The following is an 18,559-nucleotide window of genomic DNA, read 5'->3' as shown; positions in this document are numbered from 1 at the left end:
AGCATTGCCACGACAGCTTTGACCTCCTTGTTGGCAAGATGAGGAAGCATCAATCACTCAGTTCTCCTTTTCCAGATTCCTCCTCCAAAAAAAAAAATTCCCAGCAGGCCAAGCCCTTTCAAAAAGGAGGCCAAAGCTTTTTTTCTTCTTTCCCAAAATGGAACAACTAAAAATACGTGTGGTGACTTACTGTCCTTTCAAGGACTCTTGACAGGTGAGGAAACATGGTCAGTGCATTTCCATAACCTCCCCTGCCAAAAATGACAAAGGACCTTCTCACCTCTTTTTCTTTTTCATACTCAGCTGCTCCCAGGTAGACAGTTACAGAACCCCCTTCCGCCCCTTTGTGAATCTCCCTCCCCTCTCATCTCACAAGGGTGACACTGACTAATATCTGCTTAAAAATAGGCTGGGGGGCACCTGAAGAGCACAAAGCAAGTCTGCATTATAGGCCCCCGCGTTCCAGCACCTCCATTTTGCGTCACGCTTAAAAAGAGGCTGACTAAATTACACTCTGCAATTGACGCCGCCTTTCTGACTCATCTTGCGTCTGTGTCACCAGAAACAGCTGTTGGGGTCAAATGGTCTCGTCACAAAAGGACCATTCAGAGGGGGGCTAAATCTGTTAAAAGGTGTGCATCTAATGTTGTTTGTTAATCAGCCGAAGTCGTAACAAAACAGGACAGTAAATGCCTCACAGAAGCCAGTTTAAAGTTCACTGATAAGATAATGCATTGATCATTTTGTTGTCATACAGCAGTGCAGTGTTGTTTTTCCATTTGTATTCTCTGTTGGCATTACATCATTACATTCGTGCAGCAAATGTGAGAGAAAACTGTCTGAGTTACCTTTTATTAGGTGCACAGTGGTTTAATATTTGAACCTTTAACATGGTGAGTATGTTTTGTAAATGCTCTTTTCTATAGCGCTTGTCCTCACAAGGCTGGCTGGTGAGCTGGAGCCTATCCCACCTGACTGCAAGGGAGGGTACATCCTGGATTAGTCAGCAGCCAATCGCAGGGCACACAGACCAAAAAAATATTCACACTCACAATTTAGAGTCTTCAATTAACCTAACATTCATGTTTCTCGACTATGGGAGGAAGCCGGGGGAACCCAGGAAAAAAAATATGTGAAACAATGTGTTAACCACTTGTTTACCGTGCTGCCATGCGTATATTTGTCAAACAGATAAACTGATCATATTTCATCGTATTAATGCTGGTACACTCCAGTCCTTTAGGTGGCACTACTTTCAAATTAGGTGCAAAATGCCACACTCTCCAAAACCTTTTTTTTCCCCCCTCCACCATATTTCGATCTGCTGGATCAGGTGGGTCCCTGCCAAATTTGGCCTCGAGTCATCCATCCATCCATTTTCTGAGCCGCTTCTCCTCACTAGGGTCGCGGGCATGCTGGAGCCTATCCCAGCTATCATCGGGCAGGAGGCAGGGTACACCCTGAACTGGTTGCCAGCCAATCGCAGGGCACATACAAACAAACAACCATTCGCACTCACATTCACACCTACGGGCAATTTAGAGTTGTCAATGAAGCTACCATGCATGTTTTTGGGATGTGGGAGGAAACCGGAGTGCCCGGAGAAAACCCACGCAGGCACGGGGAGAACATGCAAACTCCACACAGGCAGGGCCAAGGATTGAACCCCGGTCCTCAGAACTGTGAGGCAGACGCTCTAACCAGTCGTCCACCATGCCCCGTCTCGAGTCATGCAGACAGTAACTGTAAAGTAAAAATACCTATTTTTGGGCTGCACCTTTATATGGCTACCAACCTTTAATTGGTTCTTGTGTGGTCTATATGCAGTAGATATGGAAAATAAATCCTCAATCTGTACCTTAAAAATGTTGAATCTTAAATTTTTTTCTCATCATTATTCTATTTGGAGCTTATTGGCTGATAGAGGGTCTTCATTCTTCACAGGTGGCGATCAAGTCTATTCGGAAGGAGAAGATCAAGGACGAGCAGGACATGGTTCACATCCGCCGCGAGATCGAGATCATGTCATCACTCCGCCACCCGCACATCATCTCTATATACGAAGGTGAGCGTCTGATAGTGCACGTGTGCGCGTGACAAATTGGCACGCACGCTTGAGCGCACGTGAATACAAACGACATCTTCCCTCGTAGGATTGTCATGTTATGACATGCAGATATCATAAAAAAAGAAGACCTTGGATGTTATTCCTCTCTGCCTGTGCCTCTAAAATTTTAGATGCCTTTAGACAGCCTTTGCGTGCACTCGCGCGTGCGTGTGTGCGTGTGTGTGTGTGTGTGTGCACGCACGCGTGGACGTGTGCACTGCTGAACGTATAAGCGGCTCGGCGTTCCAAGGGATTGCATCTCCCACATCTGAGAGGTCTCATCCCCGGTCTTGATCTACGGGCCAGACATCTGCTGACACTTAGAAGACAACTGCAGCTGGAAACCAGACTGCACTTGTGAAAGTTGGATGTGTGTCCCGTATGCGTGTGTGTGTCGGCCTATATATGAGTTGTGTGTGTGTGTGTCCGCGTGTGTAGGATTGACCCAAGTCACCCCGGCCTGCACACTGTCTGATTGCTGTCCACTGGTAATGCGGAGAGAGAGGAAAGACCTTAAGTCTTCCCTGGAGCAATGTCAGCATCTATCTAACCCAGGAAGCAACTCTTTAAATATCAAAACCTTCAAGTCAGGTCATGCTAAGTCCACGGGTATTTGTAAAAACACAATTGTTCGTTACTTGAGTACAGTGGCGATTTACCAATTGAAATCCGGAAGAAGCACATTATACGACACATCTGTAAAGTGGAAGAACAAAGCTTTTACATGCAAATGCTGATAAGGGCGCTTTTACAGAGTGTAATATTGTAAAATAGGTTACTGAAAGTCTCACCCTGAATGACATTTTCCATAAGGTGCATTTCCAGTTTGCATGTGCATAGTATAATATGCGTTTCTAAAAATACTTGACAAGGCCTCAGACTTCATCATGCATTTTTGAATGCCCCTTCTTACCCCTGAGAGGTGAATTAATGGAAATTATAAAAGGCTGAACAATTCCTATTGAATTCTTTCAACATATTGCTCACAACCCATCATCCCTCATATTGCAGCCCTGGCCAGGGCGCCGGCAGTTTTAAAAGTCACGAGGCGCAGTAACGCAAGGCAGTTTCGCTTGATTTGTAGCTGGTGGCTATTTTTATACCCATGTCAACACATCAATGAGATTCTTGACAGCTGCCCTGGTACAATGGCTGGCAGCCGGTTGTGTGCCAGGCGCCAAACTGGTCGAACCACTGTCTTTTTGTTGCGTTTCAAAGTCCCCAGGTTGTTATCTGTAGAGCGCATACAATAAACTCTGATGTTTGTCATGGGAGCGTGCCAGCCATCTAGAGGGCTGAAGTGGAGCTGCTTTATAAACTCCCCAAGCGCTGTCAATGTTGGGACTCCACTAGGAAGCTGCTACCAACACAGCAGGCACTGTTGTGCCCTTGCTGCATACACGTGAACAAGGCCTCCATATTTTCTGTATCCGGCAACACGCTTTTCAATAACTTCTGCACACTTGTGTGAAGCAAAGTGGAACCAGCTGTGTGAGCGAAGAGAGTTTTACCACACCCTTTCCACACTCACATTCTGCATCCATCAGCATGCTGTGCGGCACTTTTAACAGAGGATATGTTGTACCTCGGTGCCACCTCTCCCCTTTTAAAACAAGCCCTCAAAGCCTCTAGTGTTGTAAATGCGCAAATTACTACACGCGACTAAATTTTTAGTAGCGTAATTGTGGTTGTGGAGACACCCGAGAACAAGCTGGTCGCTTTCCAAGCAATGGTTGGTTAGTACAAAATATACTACAAAATATTATCAATTAATTGTGCATTTTAATATTACATTTTAAAGGGCACAAATGTAATTAATCTCTTAACCATTTAAGATTGAAAGCTGTGTTTAGCAAAAGAAACAAAGGATAAAGTAGTCTCTTCGTTCTGCCGCAGCCTGTTAAGGCAACAACTAGATTACTCTGCTTGTAGTTAAATGCTTTATGCCTCCATTGCTTCAAGACGTAGCAACTACACAACATTACTGATTCGAAAGTGAGATTGCTCTAATCCTACCCGATTGTCAAAATACAATAACATTGGAAATCTTTCCTGTGCCCCGGTTTACAATGGTCCGACATACAACATTTTGAGGTTGGGAACAGCGCATGGCTTAAGAATTCCTTGTCACATGGCACAAGAAGGCACTCTCAGTCAATGCCTTAATTACTCTTTTTTTATTCTTATATACAGTATTATATATACAGAAGTTTTTTTCATAACAATTCAGTAATAATAATAATAATAATAATTTCATTTTGTTTACTGTAATTGTGTATATCACCTGTATATCACATTTCAGTAGTACATTTCCCAATGAAAAAGTAACAAAAACTGGTTAGGTAAGTACCAAAAACTTGAGTGAATTACACTATACATGCCAAACCATGCCTAAACGGTGGAAATGTGACTAAAAAGAAAGGGTTCAATTGATAACAAACGTATTACAATCTAAGAAAGTTCAGGTTACACCGCTGCTGTAGGAACTGAACATTGTTGTAAAACGATGATTACCTGTAGAGTGGAAATTCTTAAGCCAAATGCCCCTGAAGTCGTACAATTTTAAAGAAAAATATGTCTGTACAGTAGGAAGGATACACTGTTTTTTATTTATTTGTTCCGGATACTTTTGTCCAGCTTTTGTGAAACACTTCACTACTAGTTAAGGCAGAGTGTTTGGTTGTTGTACACATTTTACGGCGGTTGGCTTCCTTTTACACTTCAACAATAGGTGTTAATCAGTCAGATGTGAGCGGTGAACAAAGCCCAGTTGAGTGACATTTTAGTGCTATTTGGCAATCCCAAGTTATGTCAGACAGGTAATTAGTCCAGCAGCAGGGGTCAAAGGTAAACAGGAGTTTCAGCTGAGAATGTGCACATCAAGAACAACCTCACCAGGTCAGGTCACGCTGCATGTCAGGCCAGTCTACGGCTCCGTCCGCCAATCAGATGGCCCGATCTACTCGACAACCACCCCCTCCCACACACACACACACACATCCCGTCTGTGACTTCCTAAGCGTCCAGACAGTCACAATCAGGGAGCATTACCATCACTCAGCAAATGTGTTTTTGCAAAGGATTATATCTTGAAAAGAACCCCAGGAAAAAGGAAAGGAGGGGGGAGTCTGACAGGCTATGAAGGTGCTCACTCAAGGGTGCGGGAAAGCCGAGCCCCTCACCCCTGGTGACCCCGCTGTGTGGGAAAATCAAGCCCTGGAATATGGAGCAACACGGTCAACCGTGTTATTGCCATCTTGTCGGTTTTCTGCTTTCATCCCCTTAATGAGTGATGTCACCAAGTTGAAATGATAAAGCAGATGGCAAAACCAGAACACTGCTTTTTATTGTTTGGTGCAGTAACATTAAATGTGTGCAACACAAACAAGGCATTAGTTTTGCTATGAAAATGGAATGAAGTGTAGACAAAAATACTGTAAATACAATGAAATCCTAATATGCAATGCAGATAATGCGATAGAAATTTATAATCTAAAAATAAACTACAGAGTATGTACAGAGATTTGATTACGAAAAAACAATATTTTAAATAATTAAATGAAGAGCTTCCTATGAGCAGGTAATAAATGAGTTAAATAATAATATTAAAAATATTTTTTTTGGGGGGGTGGCTGTGGCTCAGTTGGTAAAGCAGCTCATCCACTAACCAATGGATCAGTGGTTCAAATCCAGACTGCTGTCGAAGTGTCTTTGGGCAAGACACTGAACCCTAAATTGCCTCCAGGTCAGCATTGTAAATGAGAAACTATTCTTAATTGCCTTATGTGGTTAAACAAAGAAAATTTTATTATTTACATTATATTAAATCTTTAAATCACCATTGCTGGAATTAATAAAGACTTATATTTCTCATGGGGAGCTTAGTGGTGAAGTGGCTAGCATCTCTACCTCACAGTAAAATCTCAAAGTTCAATGAAGACTAAATTGTCCAAAGGTGTGAAGGTGAGGGGTTGTTTGTCTTGCGACCATTCCAGTGTGTACCCCACCTCTCACTCAGATAGGCTCCAGCTCACCAACTGTATAGCGGTAAAGAAAATGATTGGCTCTATTCCTAGCATCACACAAATGGCAAATAAAAAGTAAAACACACTCTGCTCACTGACATGAAGCCTCAAGCTGGTTTGGTGGACATTTGAGGCATATTTCTTTTTCCAGAAAACTTTGGTTGAACTCTGAATTTTGACTTGTATGTAGGCGGCACGGTGGGCAACTGGTTAGAGCGTCAGCCTCACAGTTCTGAGGACCGGGGTTCAATCCCCGGCCCCGCCTGTGTGTAGTTTGCATGTTCTCCCGTGCCTGCGTGGGTTTTTCTCCGGGCACTCCGGTTTCCTCCCACATCCCAAAAACATCCATTAATTGGAGACTCTAAATTGCCCGTAAGTGTGACTGTGAGTGCAAATGGTTGTTGTTTGTCTGTGCCCTGCGATTGGCTGGCAACCAGTTCAGGGTGTACCCCGCCTCCTGCCCGATGATAGCTGGGATAGGCTCCAGCACACCCGCGACCCTAGTGAGGAGAAGCGGCTCAGAAAATGGATGGATGGATGGACTTGTATGTAATAACCGCAGCTGTCAGGCACACCAGTAGCTGGAAAATGGCTCTTAATATGATCTTGTAAAAGGTGTAAAAGGTGTGGGAAAAGTGAAAAAGGAGGATGAACTAATGGCAGACTGTTAAGAATATTGTTAAATTTGAAAACGAATAAGGAGAAAAGGAGGCCGGTGCTCCGTGACTAACTATCAGCGTATCACCTACGCTGTGTTGTTGCACTACATTATTGTCCAATCCTTCGTACGACTCTATCAGAACAATGGCTCCGTGTGCGCGCTGAGGAATGTGGGAGTGAGATGAGAAATGTGGTGACATGATGTTGATGTGTGATGTGTCAAGGGCATCGCTTGACACAGCGGCAGAACGTCTGTTTGAGAGCTCCTTTGGCGGGTCTGTTTTCGTTGACCCGGCGTCCCAGAGGAGCCCTCTTGATTGAGTTAACAGTCCCTCCCTGCTCTGTTGGATCAGACGCGTGAGGTGGGGTTTAGGTGGTGCACTGGGAGAAGTGTGGTATTCCCATCTAAAAGTAGTATTTGTCTTTTTGACGTCCACAATGTAGTCCTCTCGTCTCATCTGTTCCTAATATTCATGAGGACGCGCTATGACCAAGTGTTTATCTGATCGTCCCTCAGTGTTCGAGAACAAAGACAAGATCGTGATCGTCATGGAGTACGCCAGCAAGGGCGAGCTATACGACTACATCAGCGAACGGCGGCGCCTGAGCGAGCGAGAGACGAGACACTTCTTTAGGCAGATAGTCTCCGCTGTGCACCATTGCCATAAGGTAAGGAAACTCTTAAAGAAACCCACACAGAGTCTCATTTTCTTTACTCTTTGCCCGCGTGTATCCGGACGTGGTTTTCAGGCTCCAGTATGTGTAACATTCACCATGCACCTCCACTTTGTGCTTCGCTATAGACAGTTAATCTGCAAGCCTTTACACTGTATGCTTTTCTTGGCATGCTGCTACAAGAGAGTCATCTGTTTCTGAGTGAAGATGGAACACAGGCCAGTTTAATTCAGGCTTATACGCTCTGATTACAGCGCACCAGAGAGGGCCCCTTCGTTAGTTCTGTCCTCATCTGACACACTGGCGGTGGGTGTCCCAGGACACCCCACTAAAGACGGCCGAGAACTCCCTCGAGGTTTTGGCTCCAGCGACACCCATGTCAAACCCTTTTTCCGCACCTCAGTAATTCCCATCAGATTCGCGGGGCTCGATTGGATGGGCTTCCCCCTTGTCATGCCTCTCCTCAGCTGGAGATAAGGATGATGTCATAGCCCCCAGATAGGAGAGTCCCTCACAAAGAATGATCACCAACTAATCTCAAACTGGGTGGGGCAGCATGAGTCACTGCCACAACAAGCAAGCAAACATTTCATTTTGGGATCAGCCAATCGGGCAATGTCATGTAGAACACAGCCCCCTGGGAGAGTGACTTAAACGCCCCAGTGTTCTCAACATTGATTTAAAAAATATATATATATCTCAATATACTGTATAGTGAAAACATCATTCAGACAGGCGGAAATTACAGGCTGATGGAAGCCACAGCAGATTTCAACATGAAGACACCAGACAACGATAGAGTAGGTTTCACTTTTAGGGTAAACCATTACTAGGTTTATAGGAAAAGAATAAAAACTTTGTGCAAAACTGCAAGTGAAAAAACAATGAATTGAGGGTTACAGTGGTACCTTGACTTCCGAGTCTCACTCACAATTTAAGATATGAGTGCATTGAGTTACGATCTCAGTCACGGAACTAATAGAACTCGTAAGTCAAGGTACCATTGTATAGAGTCAGGCATCACAGCATATTATAGCGCTCCTCAAATGCCATGTGTACTGAACCACAGTGGTTGTGAGTGGCATACAATAAAGATGACAGATCAGAGTTGCTCTGATGCGACGCATACTACTCTCTACTGACTTTTGATGCCTTTCCATTGGCAAAACCAGGTACAATATGTAGTCAGTAGATTATGTAAACTATTGCCAGTCCAATTTTGTTGTTGATCTCTGTCTCCCGTGGTCACAGTTTTCTTGTCTCCTCTCATTCCCGAGAAGTAAATACAATAGTCACCCGTTCTCCTCCATTGTTGTTTGTCAGCATCTTGTTCCGACTGATGCGATCAATGTGGCGTGGTTTTTGCAGCTTCCCATAGTACCGTTTTGAAGTGGAAAAGCGATTGAGCAGTGGAAAAGTACAATTAGGTGACGTTATGGCGTCATTGCCTCGTCATTGCTGTTCTTTCCGTCAGCTCGGCTTTGACCTTTTTGCAGAAAAAGACAGACGTTAGAAGAATTGGAATTAGTGTAAAGACTTGTCTTTGTTAATGATTGATTTGTGTGTCTTCTTTCAGAATGGAGTGGTGCACAGGGATCTGAAACTGGAAAATGTGCTACTGGATGAAAACTGTAATATTAAGGTAACCTTTTTAAAAGAAATCTCTCCAACCGTTTCATGTGCAATGGATTAATGCCAGTATTCTCTCTTGCTCGTATTCAGATTGCTGACTTCGGCCTGTCCAACCTCTACCACAAAGACAAGCTGCTGCAAACTTTTTGCGGTAGCCCGCTCTACGCTTCACCAGAAATCGTCAACGGGAGGCCATACCGCGGGCCGGAGGTGAGCGCCAATGACGCAAAGGCTATAAAGTGTGTTTTTGCAATTTTCCATTTGATAAAGCCATCATCATTGTTAGCTCTCAGTGGCAGATCTCACATCATTGTTAACACCTTTGTAATCATCACCATCACTCTCGCCTGTGCACAAAGAGGAGTGTAGGCCTTATTTGCAGTACTTTGATGGGATTAGCACTGGTCTAAAGTCAAAAGGAGGTCTCTCTTGCAACTCCACAGTGGTCCGGGCCAAATACTATCTGCTTCCTTCCCCCGCACTTTCAACTTCCCTCCTTAAAATATCCTTTGATGTGAGAAAGTGGAAGATAGATGCTGCTCACCTACCTTCGCTTTACTGTAATTGGATCGGAATGAGCAGCATAGCCTGAAATAGTACTCATGGTCACATGGTGAAAATGTCTCTGAAGAGTACTGAAAAACAGTAGTGTAAGGCATTACTCATAAAACTTCAGTCTCATACATCTTTTTTGGACAAAGAGCATCCAATTGCATAAACTCGGGGATTCCATTCACTCAGTCAGCATTTATTGCACCTCTCTTTGTGACTTGGGTTTCTATTTAAGTCTTGTCCTACACTACTGACTCTACCATCACTGGTTGGCCTTTCAGTCAATGTTGATGCATCGTTAGACATAGTTTTTTCTTGTTTTTAGTTTATTTAGGGCCAGACAGTGATTCCCTTTTTTTTTTTTTTTTTTTTTTTTTTTTGAAGCACGAACGAGAGCCAGGAAGGGTTAATCTTGTGGAAGGCTGGTATGGTAGCAGTGGCCCAGGTTGAGTGCGCCCTGAGGCTCTTCGTATCGCACTTGAGCTTGCTGAACAGTGTGGGCGCTCTGTGCTGCACTCAAGCTCGGTACTTCCTTGGCACTGATTCAGTCGGGTCGGCCTGGGCTCATGTATGGCGTCCCCAACTGGACGTGCCGTTCTTTCACTTTTAATTTGCTGAAGAGAGTACAGCTCGAGTGAGCGCCAAAGGGAGACAAAGACGATTCGATTGTTCCTCCCACCACAAAGAATTTGTGCAACAGAGTGGCCACGCTGAAGCAAGCACAGTATGAACTAAATTACTTTGTTACATAAAACAAAGTCATGCAAACCCAACAATTCCACTTAAGTGTAATTCACTATAATTTCCTTGAGAGTGCTTAAAAAAAAAAAAAAAAAACATTGCCATCCGATCTCAATTGAAAATTACATGTCAACGGTTGGGCTGAGGTCACAAATTACAGCAAACGCACTGTAAAAAAAATAGTACACAACAATGGATCGTGCCCTCATTTGCCCTCACTGATGGACCAAAAGCAAAAAGAGCGCAGTGCATTCTTGGTGTGGGTCCAGAGCCTTGGAGGAAGTTCCTTAACTGGCCTTATCTAATTTCCTCTTTCTAGACCTTGTGTCAGGGCTTCAGAGAAGAGCATTCCTCCAATCTCTCATCCTGCCGACCTCCCCCCAACCCCACCACCCCGACCCACTCAACATGAACCAGACGTAACACTGGCATACAAGCAGACAAATTGCTCATCAGTGAATGGCAGCCAGTCACCAGCAGCATCTCTGCTGGTCTCATCCACCCCCTGGCCTTGCGCTCCCACGTCGTTCCCCTGCACCTCGTCATGCCCCAGACACTGGGTCTTATGTAACTGCGCACTCAGAAAGCCACATTGCATTAGGTTGGTGGTCACAAAGTACTTGCTTCTGCTTGACAGAGCAAGAGGGAGAGGAAAGGATTTATCTGGATGGAAACGAGACATTTCCCACCGGAGCAGCGGCGCTCGTCATTAAGACTGCAAAAGACGTGCCGGTGAGGCATCGTAGCGTCACGGGCCTCTCCCAGCCAACAAGCGAGAGCGGAAAAGCCATTCGAGCACTTATTAATGTCAACGTAATCTCCTAGGCATAATTCAAGGGTCCATTCTGATGCTAGGCTGAGCTGAGTTCTTTCCACAACATTTATTTTAATGCCATGAGTCATTAATCATGTAAAGACTGCTAAGTCACAGTTGCATAACATAACATTCCTTAACCTAGCTACATGCATAGGTACAGTGAGAGTGAACCCCCAGTTATTAGTTGTTCTCAAATTCAGTTTTTTTTTTTTTTTCTGCGGCAATTATTAACATTTTAGCGTTGGTGCGTCAATTACTTGTGGTTTTTCGCTGTTTGTGGCTGGCCTCTGTCCCTATCCCCTGCGAATAGTGGGGATAGGGATCCAATGGGATCAACTTGTCTGGTGTTTATTCAGGTGGACAGCTGGGCACTGGGGGTGCTGTTGTACACACTGGTGTACGGAACAATGCCATTTGACGGAGGCGACCACAAGAACCTCATTCGCCAGATTAGCAACGGTGATTACAAAGAGCCCACACAATCCTCAGGTACTACAGAATCCACATTATTTCCACACTTTAGACACACAAGAATTGAGAATGAATCTCATGATTGTTTGGTAAAGCATGGCCCTACTACATGGTCTCGTTATGTTATCTTACTTTGTTGCTGGGGCTTAGTTCTGGATGGTGAATTATTATACACCGCAGTCTCTGCACTCCATTTTCTTATCATCATCAGTCTCCTCTCCTCCTAAAATTCAAAATTACAAAAATGAACTTTCACCCTAATGTTGGCTTACCTTCTTGCCGTGCCTTAGCTCGGGACACTGGTCTTTTATTCCACAGTTTCCAATTTGCTGCTGTACTCTATTTTCTTGGATAAAATTAGTCACCATACCCAAGAGGTAAACACAGGAGACTTTAGTTCAGCTCCAATGTTTTTGTTTGCCAGCATCTCTCATTATCCTGACTTATCTGTTCAATGCAGTGTGTTTTTAGCAGTTTCTTGCGGTACTTCTTTATAATGTAAAATTGACCGGTCTTTTCATTATACAGTACAGTACAGTTGTTATGCTAAAGGGACAATTTTCTGTCATCCAATCAACAGAGAGTAGCTCTACCCTACCCATACTGTACCATACTGCACCACTGCAGTCAGTACCCCTACTTTAGGGTGACAAATGTGGTACAGATTGGTTATTTTAGTAGCTTTTGCAACTTGAAAAAAAGTTTGGAGCCAACTCCACTCTTGCTCCAATTTTCACTTTCGTTTTGTGTCATTACCAGGCATCCATTTACTTTTGTCCACATTTTGTATGGACTGGTATCATGACTTTATGTGATATCATTCTGTATCCGCCTTACCCTAACCAAAGATGTATTTTTAATAGAAAGATACTTACTGATATCTCTCAAATATAAATACATTTTTGTGTGAAATTTTTGTTTAGATGCGCGGGGTTTGATCCGCTGGATGCTAATGGTGAACCCAGAGCGCCGAGCCACCGTGGAGGACATCGCCAATCACTGGTGGGTGAACTGGGGCTGGAAGAACAGCGTGTGCGACTGCAACGCCCAGCAGGACCGCGGCGGCTCGCCCATGCTGGCCCGCTTCATCGACTGGCAGAACCGCACTGAGCCACGCGGTCCTGCCTCCAAGCCAACCGCCTTGCCCCAACTACTGCGCCAGAGGCCCAAAAAATATAAGAAGGAAAATGTGGAGGAGGGCGGCCAGAAGCACAGTGGCGGCGAAGACAAACCGGGACTGAAGAGACCCAAAGGCATCCTAAAGACCAGAGTGGCAGGGGAGCAGCAGTCAGCCGCTGCGGAGGAGGGCCAGACGGCGGGGCCTGAGCAGGCAGAAGGCGGTGGCGAGGCCTCGAGTCCAGATCGAGAAGAAGAAGACACGCCTTTCGGGGGAGGCTCGCCGGCAAAGATGGTGCCCACCCTACCCAAAAAAGGCATCTTGAAGAACAACCAACAACGGGAATCAGGGTACTACTCCTCCCCCGAGCGCAGTGAGTCTTCCGAGCTCCTGGGTGGAGCCAGCATGACTCTGCTCTCCACCTCACCACCCAAGAGAGCCATGGGAAGAAAGGGCATCTTGAAACGCAACGGCAAGTACTCCACCTACAGCGGACCACCCTCGGCAGCGGCCTTGGCGGCCGGGGGAGCCCTCGGCGAGCCCCCTTCCGCCGCCGACTCGGGCCTAACGCGCAGTCAGAGTCGGCCATCCAGCATCGTTGGGGAGGACGGCTCCAACAAGGCCGCCGAGTGGCACCCCTCCACACCGCACTTGCGCTCCAACATTAGAGCGTGCGTGTCGGCCGAGAACCTGCTGCACCTGGCCAACTTCACGGGCTTCCAGCCGGCGTCCGCGGCGCTCCAGGGCCCCAAATTTGGCCGCAGCCCCAGAAGTAAAGGCTCCCCGCAGGACAATGGCAGCTTCTCGTTGCTGGGGGACCTGGAGGACATGACTCAGGTGTACCAGCAAGCCCTGGACATCAGCAGCAACCTCACCTAACACATGGGACAGGAAGCACAACTCTGTGTGTGTGTGTGTGTGTGTGTGTGTGTGTGTGTGTGTGTGTGTGTGTGTGTGTGTGTGTGCGTGCGTGTGTGTGCGTGTGCGCGTGTGTGTGTGTATTTATGAGGCATTAACGACCAGTGTGTTTCTGGGATATGTATTCGATGAGGTTTTCCAAACAGGGCTGAAATCTTGATGGAATTGTTAGGCTAACACACAGACGCACACACACTGATAAGTGTACTACGGAAGGGTATTGCTGCCACACGCACACACAAAAAAGGCTCAGTATCATGTAATTACATGAAAAATATCATGTTAAGTTTGTGTGAAGCGTTTATTACAACAATATCTTTCCAGGTTATAACGTGAACTTATCATGGTATTTAAAGGTATGATATGAGCCACTGAGATCTAGACTAATTCCATTTTGTTTTGGAGCAGGGAAGTGATTTAAAGTTTTATTCCTGCTGTCCAATGGCTGCCACTAAAAGATTGTTGCAATGTGATCCAAGTCCAAAACATCTGTCAAATCTATCTATATTTCTTGAGCGATGATGATTCAGATTCACTTATACTAACATGCAGATGCACTGGCACCCAAGCTAACAATAGTGCTGAGTGCAATAATGGGCTGCCTCCTAAATGTTAAAATTGGAACTAAACCTTGATGTGGACCATTATCCTTCTGAAAGATAAGCCTCTTCTCTATTCATGTCTGCACTTAACTTAAAAATGACAAAAATTGTGTTTGCCCACTCAAGTTCTCAGTGCCTCAGATGTAGCCTTCCATGATCAATGAGGAACAACGCTACCTCAAGAGGGTCTGATCCATTCTTTCTTCGATACAACTCCACGCATTTCAAAATCTTCTTAAGAGTATGCATAGTGATAACATAATAATAACAGTGGAATTTAGGTTGAATTATGTAAACGAGACATTCTTGCTTTACACCTCTATCATTTAACGTTCCCCATTAATCTTTTTTTATAACTTGAAAATATATCTTGAAACAACGTGGCAAGTTCACGTGACAATGTGAAAAAGATATTTTAGAACAAAAACTTAATAACGAAACTGAGCCTTTTTTTTTATTGTGAGGCAGCAATACGCTCCTGAAAATCCATCAGGGCTTTTATGAACAGAATCGCACACACAATGCCACCCAAGTGTGTTTCTCAGCCCCCGCTCCCATGCCCTGCCCACATTGCCACCTCGCTGCGTTTCCACCTTTACACACTTGACATGTAGCGCAGAATCTCCCCCCCCCCCCCACCCTCCCCATACACACACACACACACACAAATCTGGTCGTCCGTTTACAAAAGCACCTTAAAAAACTCACACGAAGCACACAAGCTTTTGTGATCTTGACTTTTTTTTTTTTCTTTTGTTTTTGGAAGACATGATTTTAAAAAAACTAAACAAAAAGAAACAAACCAGGGTCTTATTCCAAAAAGTTGCTGATTTATTTATTAATATTTGCATCGCTTTTTTGTTGTTGTGCAAAACTTGACGGGTGTTTGCTGTTACTGGAGTCCACACTCTTTATGTGCAGATCTGATGTATAGAATTATTATTATTAATGATAAAACAGACACTATATAACCGTTCGTCTGTGCATTGTATATTCATAAGAGGCTGTGTGTACTTTGGGTGGGAATCGCAGAGTCAGTCGTGACATCACAATATGGCGATAGCGTGATTATGGATACATTGGAGTAAAAGCAGGTGCGATACATCCCAGTAATGATGGAACTGAGAATGGGAAAACGAATGTCATTCACATCATAGCAATAATGGATCCAGCTGTATCTATATTGTATCCTGCCCCTATTGTGTGCGACAGTTAGTGAATATGTAGGACGTGCCTTTTTATGCATAACACAAAAATGTTTATATTTCTTACGTTGGTATGGAGCGACTCACCTGTGCTCTTTTGCCTCGGTTTGGATTGGTTTGTGTGGCTGCCCCCTAGAGGCCTGGAAATGCACCCACTATCACAATGCATTTCTGATGTTTTGCCATATTTCTTTGTTTATTTAAAGTCATGATTAACGTGAGTGTGTTTTATTTTTTCCAAAGACTTTGTAATTGTCAGCCTGGTAATGAGTCTACCCAAAGCGCCATCAGTACGACTAAACCAGGGGTACGTAACCTATGACCACGGTAGTGTTTTAACTGGTCTGCCTTGCCATTTCAAAAACAAATAAAACCTCAGAGGAATAATAATGACTATTTAGTTGATTATCAGATCATAATTAGGCCACTGAGGACTGGAGTGGGCCAACTCCATTTGGTGCAATAGTGGTCCAGGTCCAAACATCTGTTTTATCTGTCGATATTCCATGAAAGTTGATAAATAACATTCGCTTAGACTAACAAGCAGGTGCACTGGCACTCAAGCTTCTAAAAGAAATGCGTTAAACGACTGCCCTATATGCCAAAATTGGAACTAAAGAATGATTTAAAACTCCATTGATCTGAAATATATGGCTACTTTTGTCTTATCATTTCTGCAATTGACCTGACCAATGATCAAAATAGAGTTAGCCCACTTTTGTACTCAGTGGCTTAACCCTCACCCCCGACCCACTGAGCTAAACAAAGCTACCAGGTGGTTTGTTTAAACATGCTGCTGACTAAGCCAAACGTTAGCCCTCGCTGGGCACAGGTGGGGGTGCGGCCCTCCGGCTGTGTACACTGGTCTGCTATGTCGAGCGAGCACAATTAGCCAGCTATTGTTCGAGAGGAAGTTGATATGAGGGAATAGAGGAAAGTGAAGAGAGAGCAAAGGGAATTTTCTGGGATTTTTTTTTTTTCTGTGGAAGGACTTGTGAGGTCGTTGTAATAGATTAGCGAAAGCGAGTGAGAAAGTGCACGGAATGTTCTCCAACCAAAGATGTGAGCAAGCTTTGACATAATTCACAGGAGCGAGGGAGTAACGAGGACCCCCCCCCGGGAATCCCCAGCCGCCGCCGGCGTATGAAATCATCCCGGCATTGGCGTTACCTCACATTTAGTTGTATTTCCCCCACCACACCCTCACCTGGAGGCTGTTGATGCAGCTTTAAAACTGCAAATGGGAGACTTTTGATTGACACCATCCCTAAAAAAGTTTCGGAATGATGTGACTGGAAAAGCACGTGGTGACGGCGAGGAAATCAATCCCGCATTGAATGAATGTTGTGGTGTGAAAGAAGGCTCCTGGGGTACTGGTCCCAAAAAAAAAGACACAGTGCGAATTGTATTGCATTCTATTGCCTTTTTTTAATTTTATTTTATTTTTGTATTATTCTTGTTAACTGGATTTACAGTGATCAGATTATACTATGTTAGTATTTTTTCTTGTATTATGCTTCTGTTTTTGATTTTACAAAATATAAGAACTTTGTTTTCTCTTTTTTTTAATAGCACAGCTGGAAATGAGTTTTTAATTAATTTCGGTAAATTCGGTCACAGTTTTCCACTTCGTTGGGTCACTACCACCTTGAATAAACAAAAAGAAAAAGTTATTTACCAAAGCACACGTGTCCAAAATGCTGGAAGAACAAAGACGATGACGTGTGATTATGAAACTGGAATAATATCTGTTAGTGAGCAAGAAAGTGGAATCATAGGAAAACTTGACTGGATATTGTTATGACAATAATAAGAATAAATTAGTATTATTATGTTATTTAAGTATTCTTTTTTCTTTTGTGGCTCATTACTCTTGTTGCCATGATTTTTATTTTATTTTTGGGTGATCCTGGACTGCCAAGGTGGATTAAGATGTGTGCCTTTATCTTTTATGTACTTTTTTTTTTTTTTTGGATCATGCAAATGATTATCAATGTGTTTTTTTTTTTACGTGTATTTATTGGTGATCAAGCCATTTACAGTCATACTATATGGCCTGTTTTGGGAAACAATTTATGTTTCACGTCTGCATCATCTCATTGTGAAGGCGACAAATCGAGTTCAACTGTGCAACTCCTGTAAAAAAATGTCTTATTAATCTTTTCGGTCATCGTTCAGCACAGTATGTACTGTGCTGAAACTACAAATCAATAAATGGATGTGGAACAACAATACATTGTTGTACATCTTTTCGTCTTTTGTCCATCAACACTGAAATGGCCCAGTTGTCATGACGGAGGTGCAGAGAAATTGATTTATTTCCCCATGGGAAATACATAATGGAAATACTGTAGCTGGATAGATGGATTCATAGATAGATAGAATCTACTTTTTTCTCCTATGGTTTTCTCTTATTACTCTTATTATGGGTCATTATATGCATAAACCAGATCAGTAAGTTTTTTTTAAAGTAGTCTTTCTTTTACCTTTCTCAGCTGAAATTAGCCATAGTTTCCATACAATCTCAGCTGCTGATGTAGAATAAAACTGGCGATGTTAGAGCAAGACCCCCTTCCTCCCCACCCAAAAAAGAAAAATCTGTTTTCTTAACAAAGGTGGCAAATTGAGGTCTGGTTCTGCCACTCCGACAGCAATGAAGTCATATAAGGGAAGACTTTTCATTGGGGGGGAAAGTGCAAAATTATCCCTTTCATTACCTTATATGGTGTATTGCTGCCAAAATAAGGCAATGTAATACAGTACATCTTAAGTACACGCAACTGTATATTTTCTGTATTTCCTACTAACCTTTTGTGGCTGTTAACAAGGGGCTACAACCTATACAATATCGTCAAATGTTGGTTTTATCCATTAAAAACAATGATAACATGTTCTTTATCATAAAATCACATAATTTTGGAGACATGTTTTTCATTGCAATGATGTCATGGAAGAAAACACTTTTTACTAAAACATGCAGCTGGATGTTAAAATGTCAGTAATGACAAGTTGTGATTCTTAAAAGTGTTATGTTTGA

At 43.7% G+C, this 18,559-nt stretch overlaps 1 protein-coding gene across 5 annotated transcripts in view; it reads left to right on the top strand.

Annotated features, from left to right (window-relative positions):
- nuak1b (NUAK family, SNF1-like kinase, 1b) overlaps window positions 1-17,756 on the top strand; it is a 31,197-nt gene extending 13,441 nt beyond the window's left edge. For all 5 annotated transcript variants that reach the window (XM_061773705.1, XM_061773708.1, XM_061773704.1 and 2 more), the window contains 6 exons: window positions 1,945-2,065; window positions 7,310-7,461; window positions 9,044-9,109; window positions 9,190-9,309; window positions 11,566-11,698; window positions 12,604-17,756. In XM_061773705.1, coding sequence (XP_061629689.1) covers window positions 1,945-2,065; window positions 7,310-7,461; window positions 9,044-9,109; window positions 9,190-9,309; window positions 11,566-11,698; window positions 12,604-13,676 — 1,665 coding nt within the window. In that variant the 3' untranslated portion in view covers window positions 13,677-17,756. The remainder of the gene's footprint in view (window positions 1-1,944; window positions 2,066-7,309; window positions 7,462-9,043; window positions 9,110-9,189; window positions 9,310-11,565; window positions 11,699-12,603) is intronic.
- Window positions 17,757-18,559: the final 803 nt, after the last annotated feature.

This window comes from Phyllopteryx taeniolatus, chromosome 5 (genome assembly GCF_024500385.1).
Source record: "Phyllopteryx taeniolatus isolate TA_2022b chromosome 5, UOR_Ptae_1.2, whole genome shotgun sequence".
Taxonomy (NCBI): Eukaryota; Metazoa; Chordata; class Actinopteri; order Syngnathiformes; family Syngnathidae; genus Phyllopteryx; species Phyllopteryx taeniolatus.
Note: the sequence above shows the minus strand (reverse complement) of the source record. Positions and strands in the feature narration are given on the sequence as shown.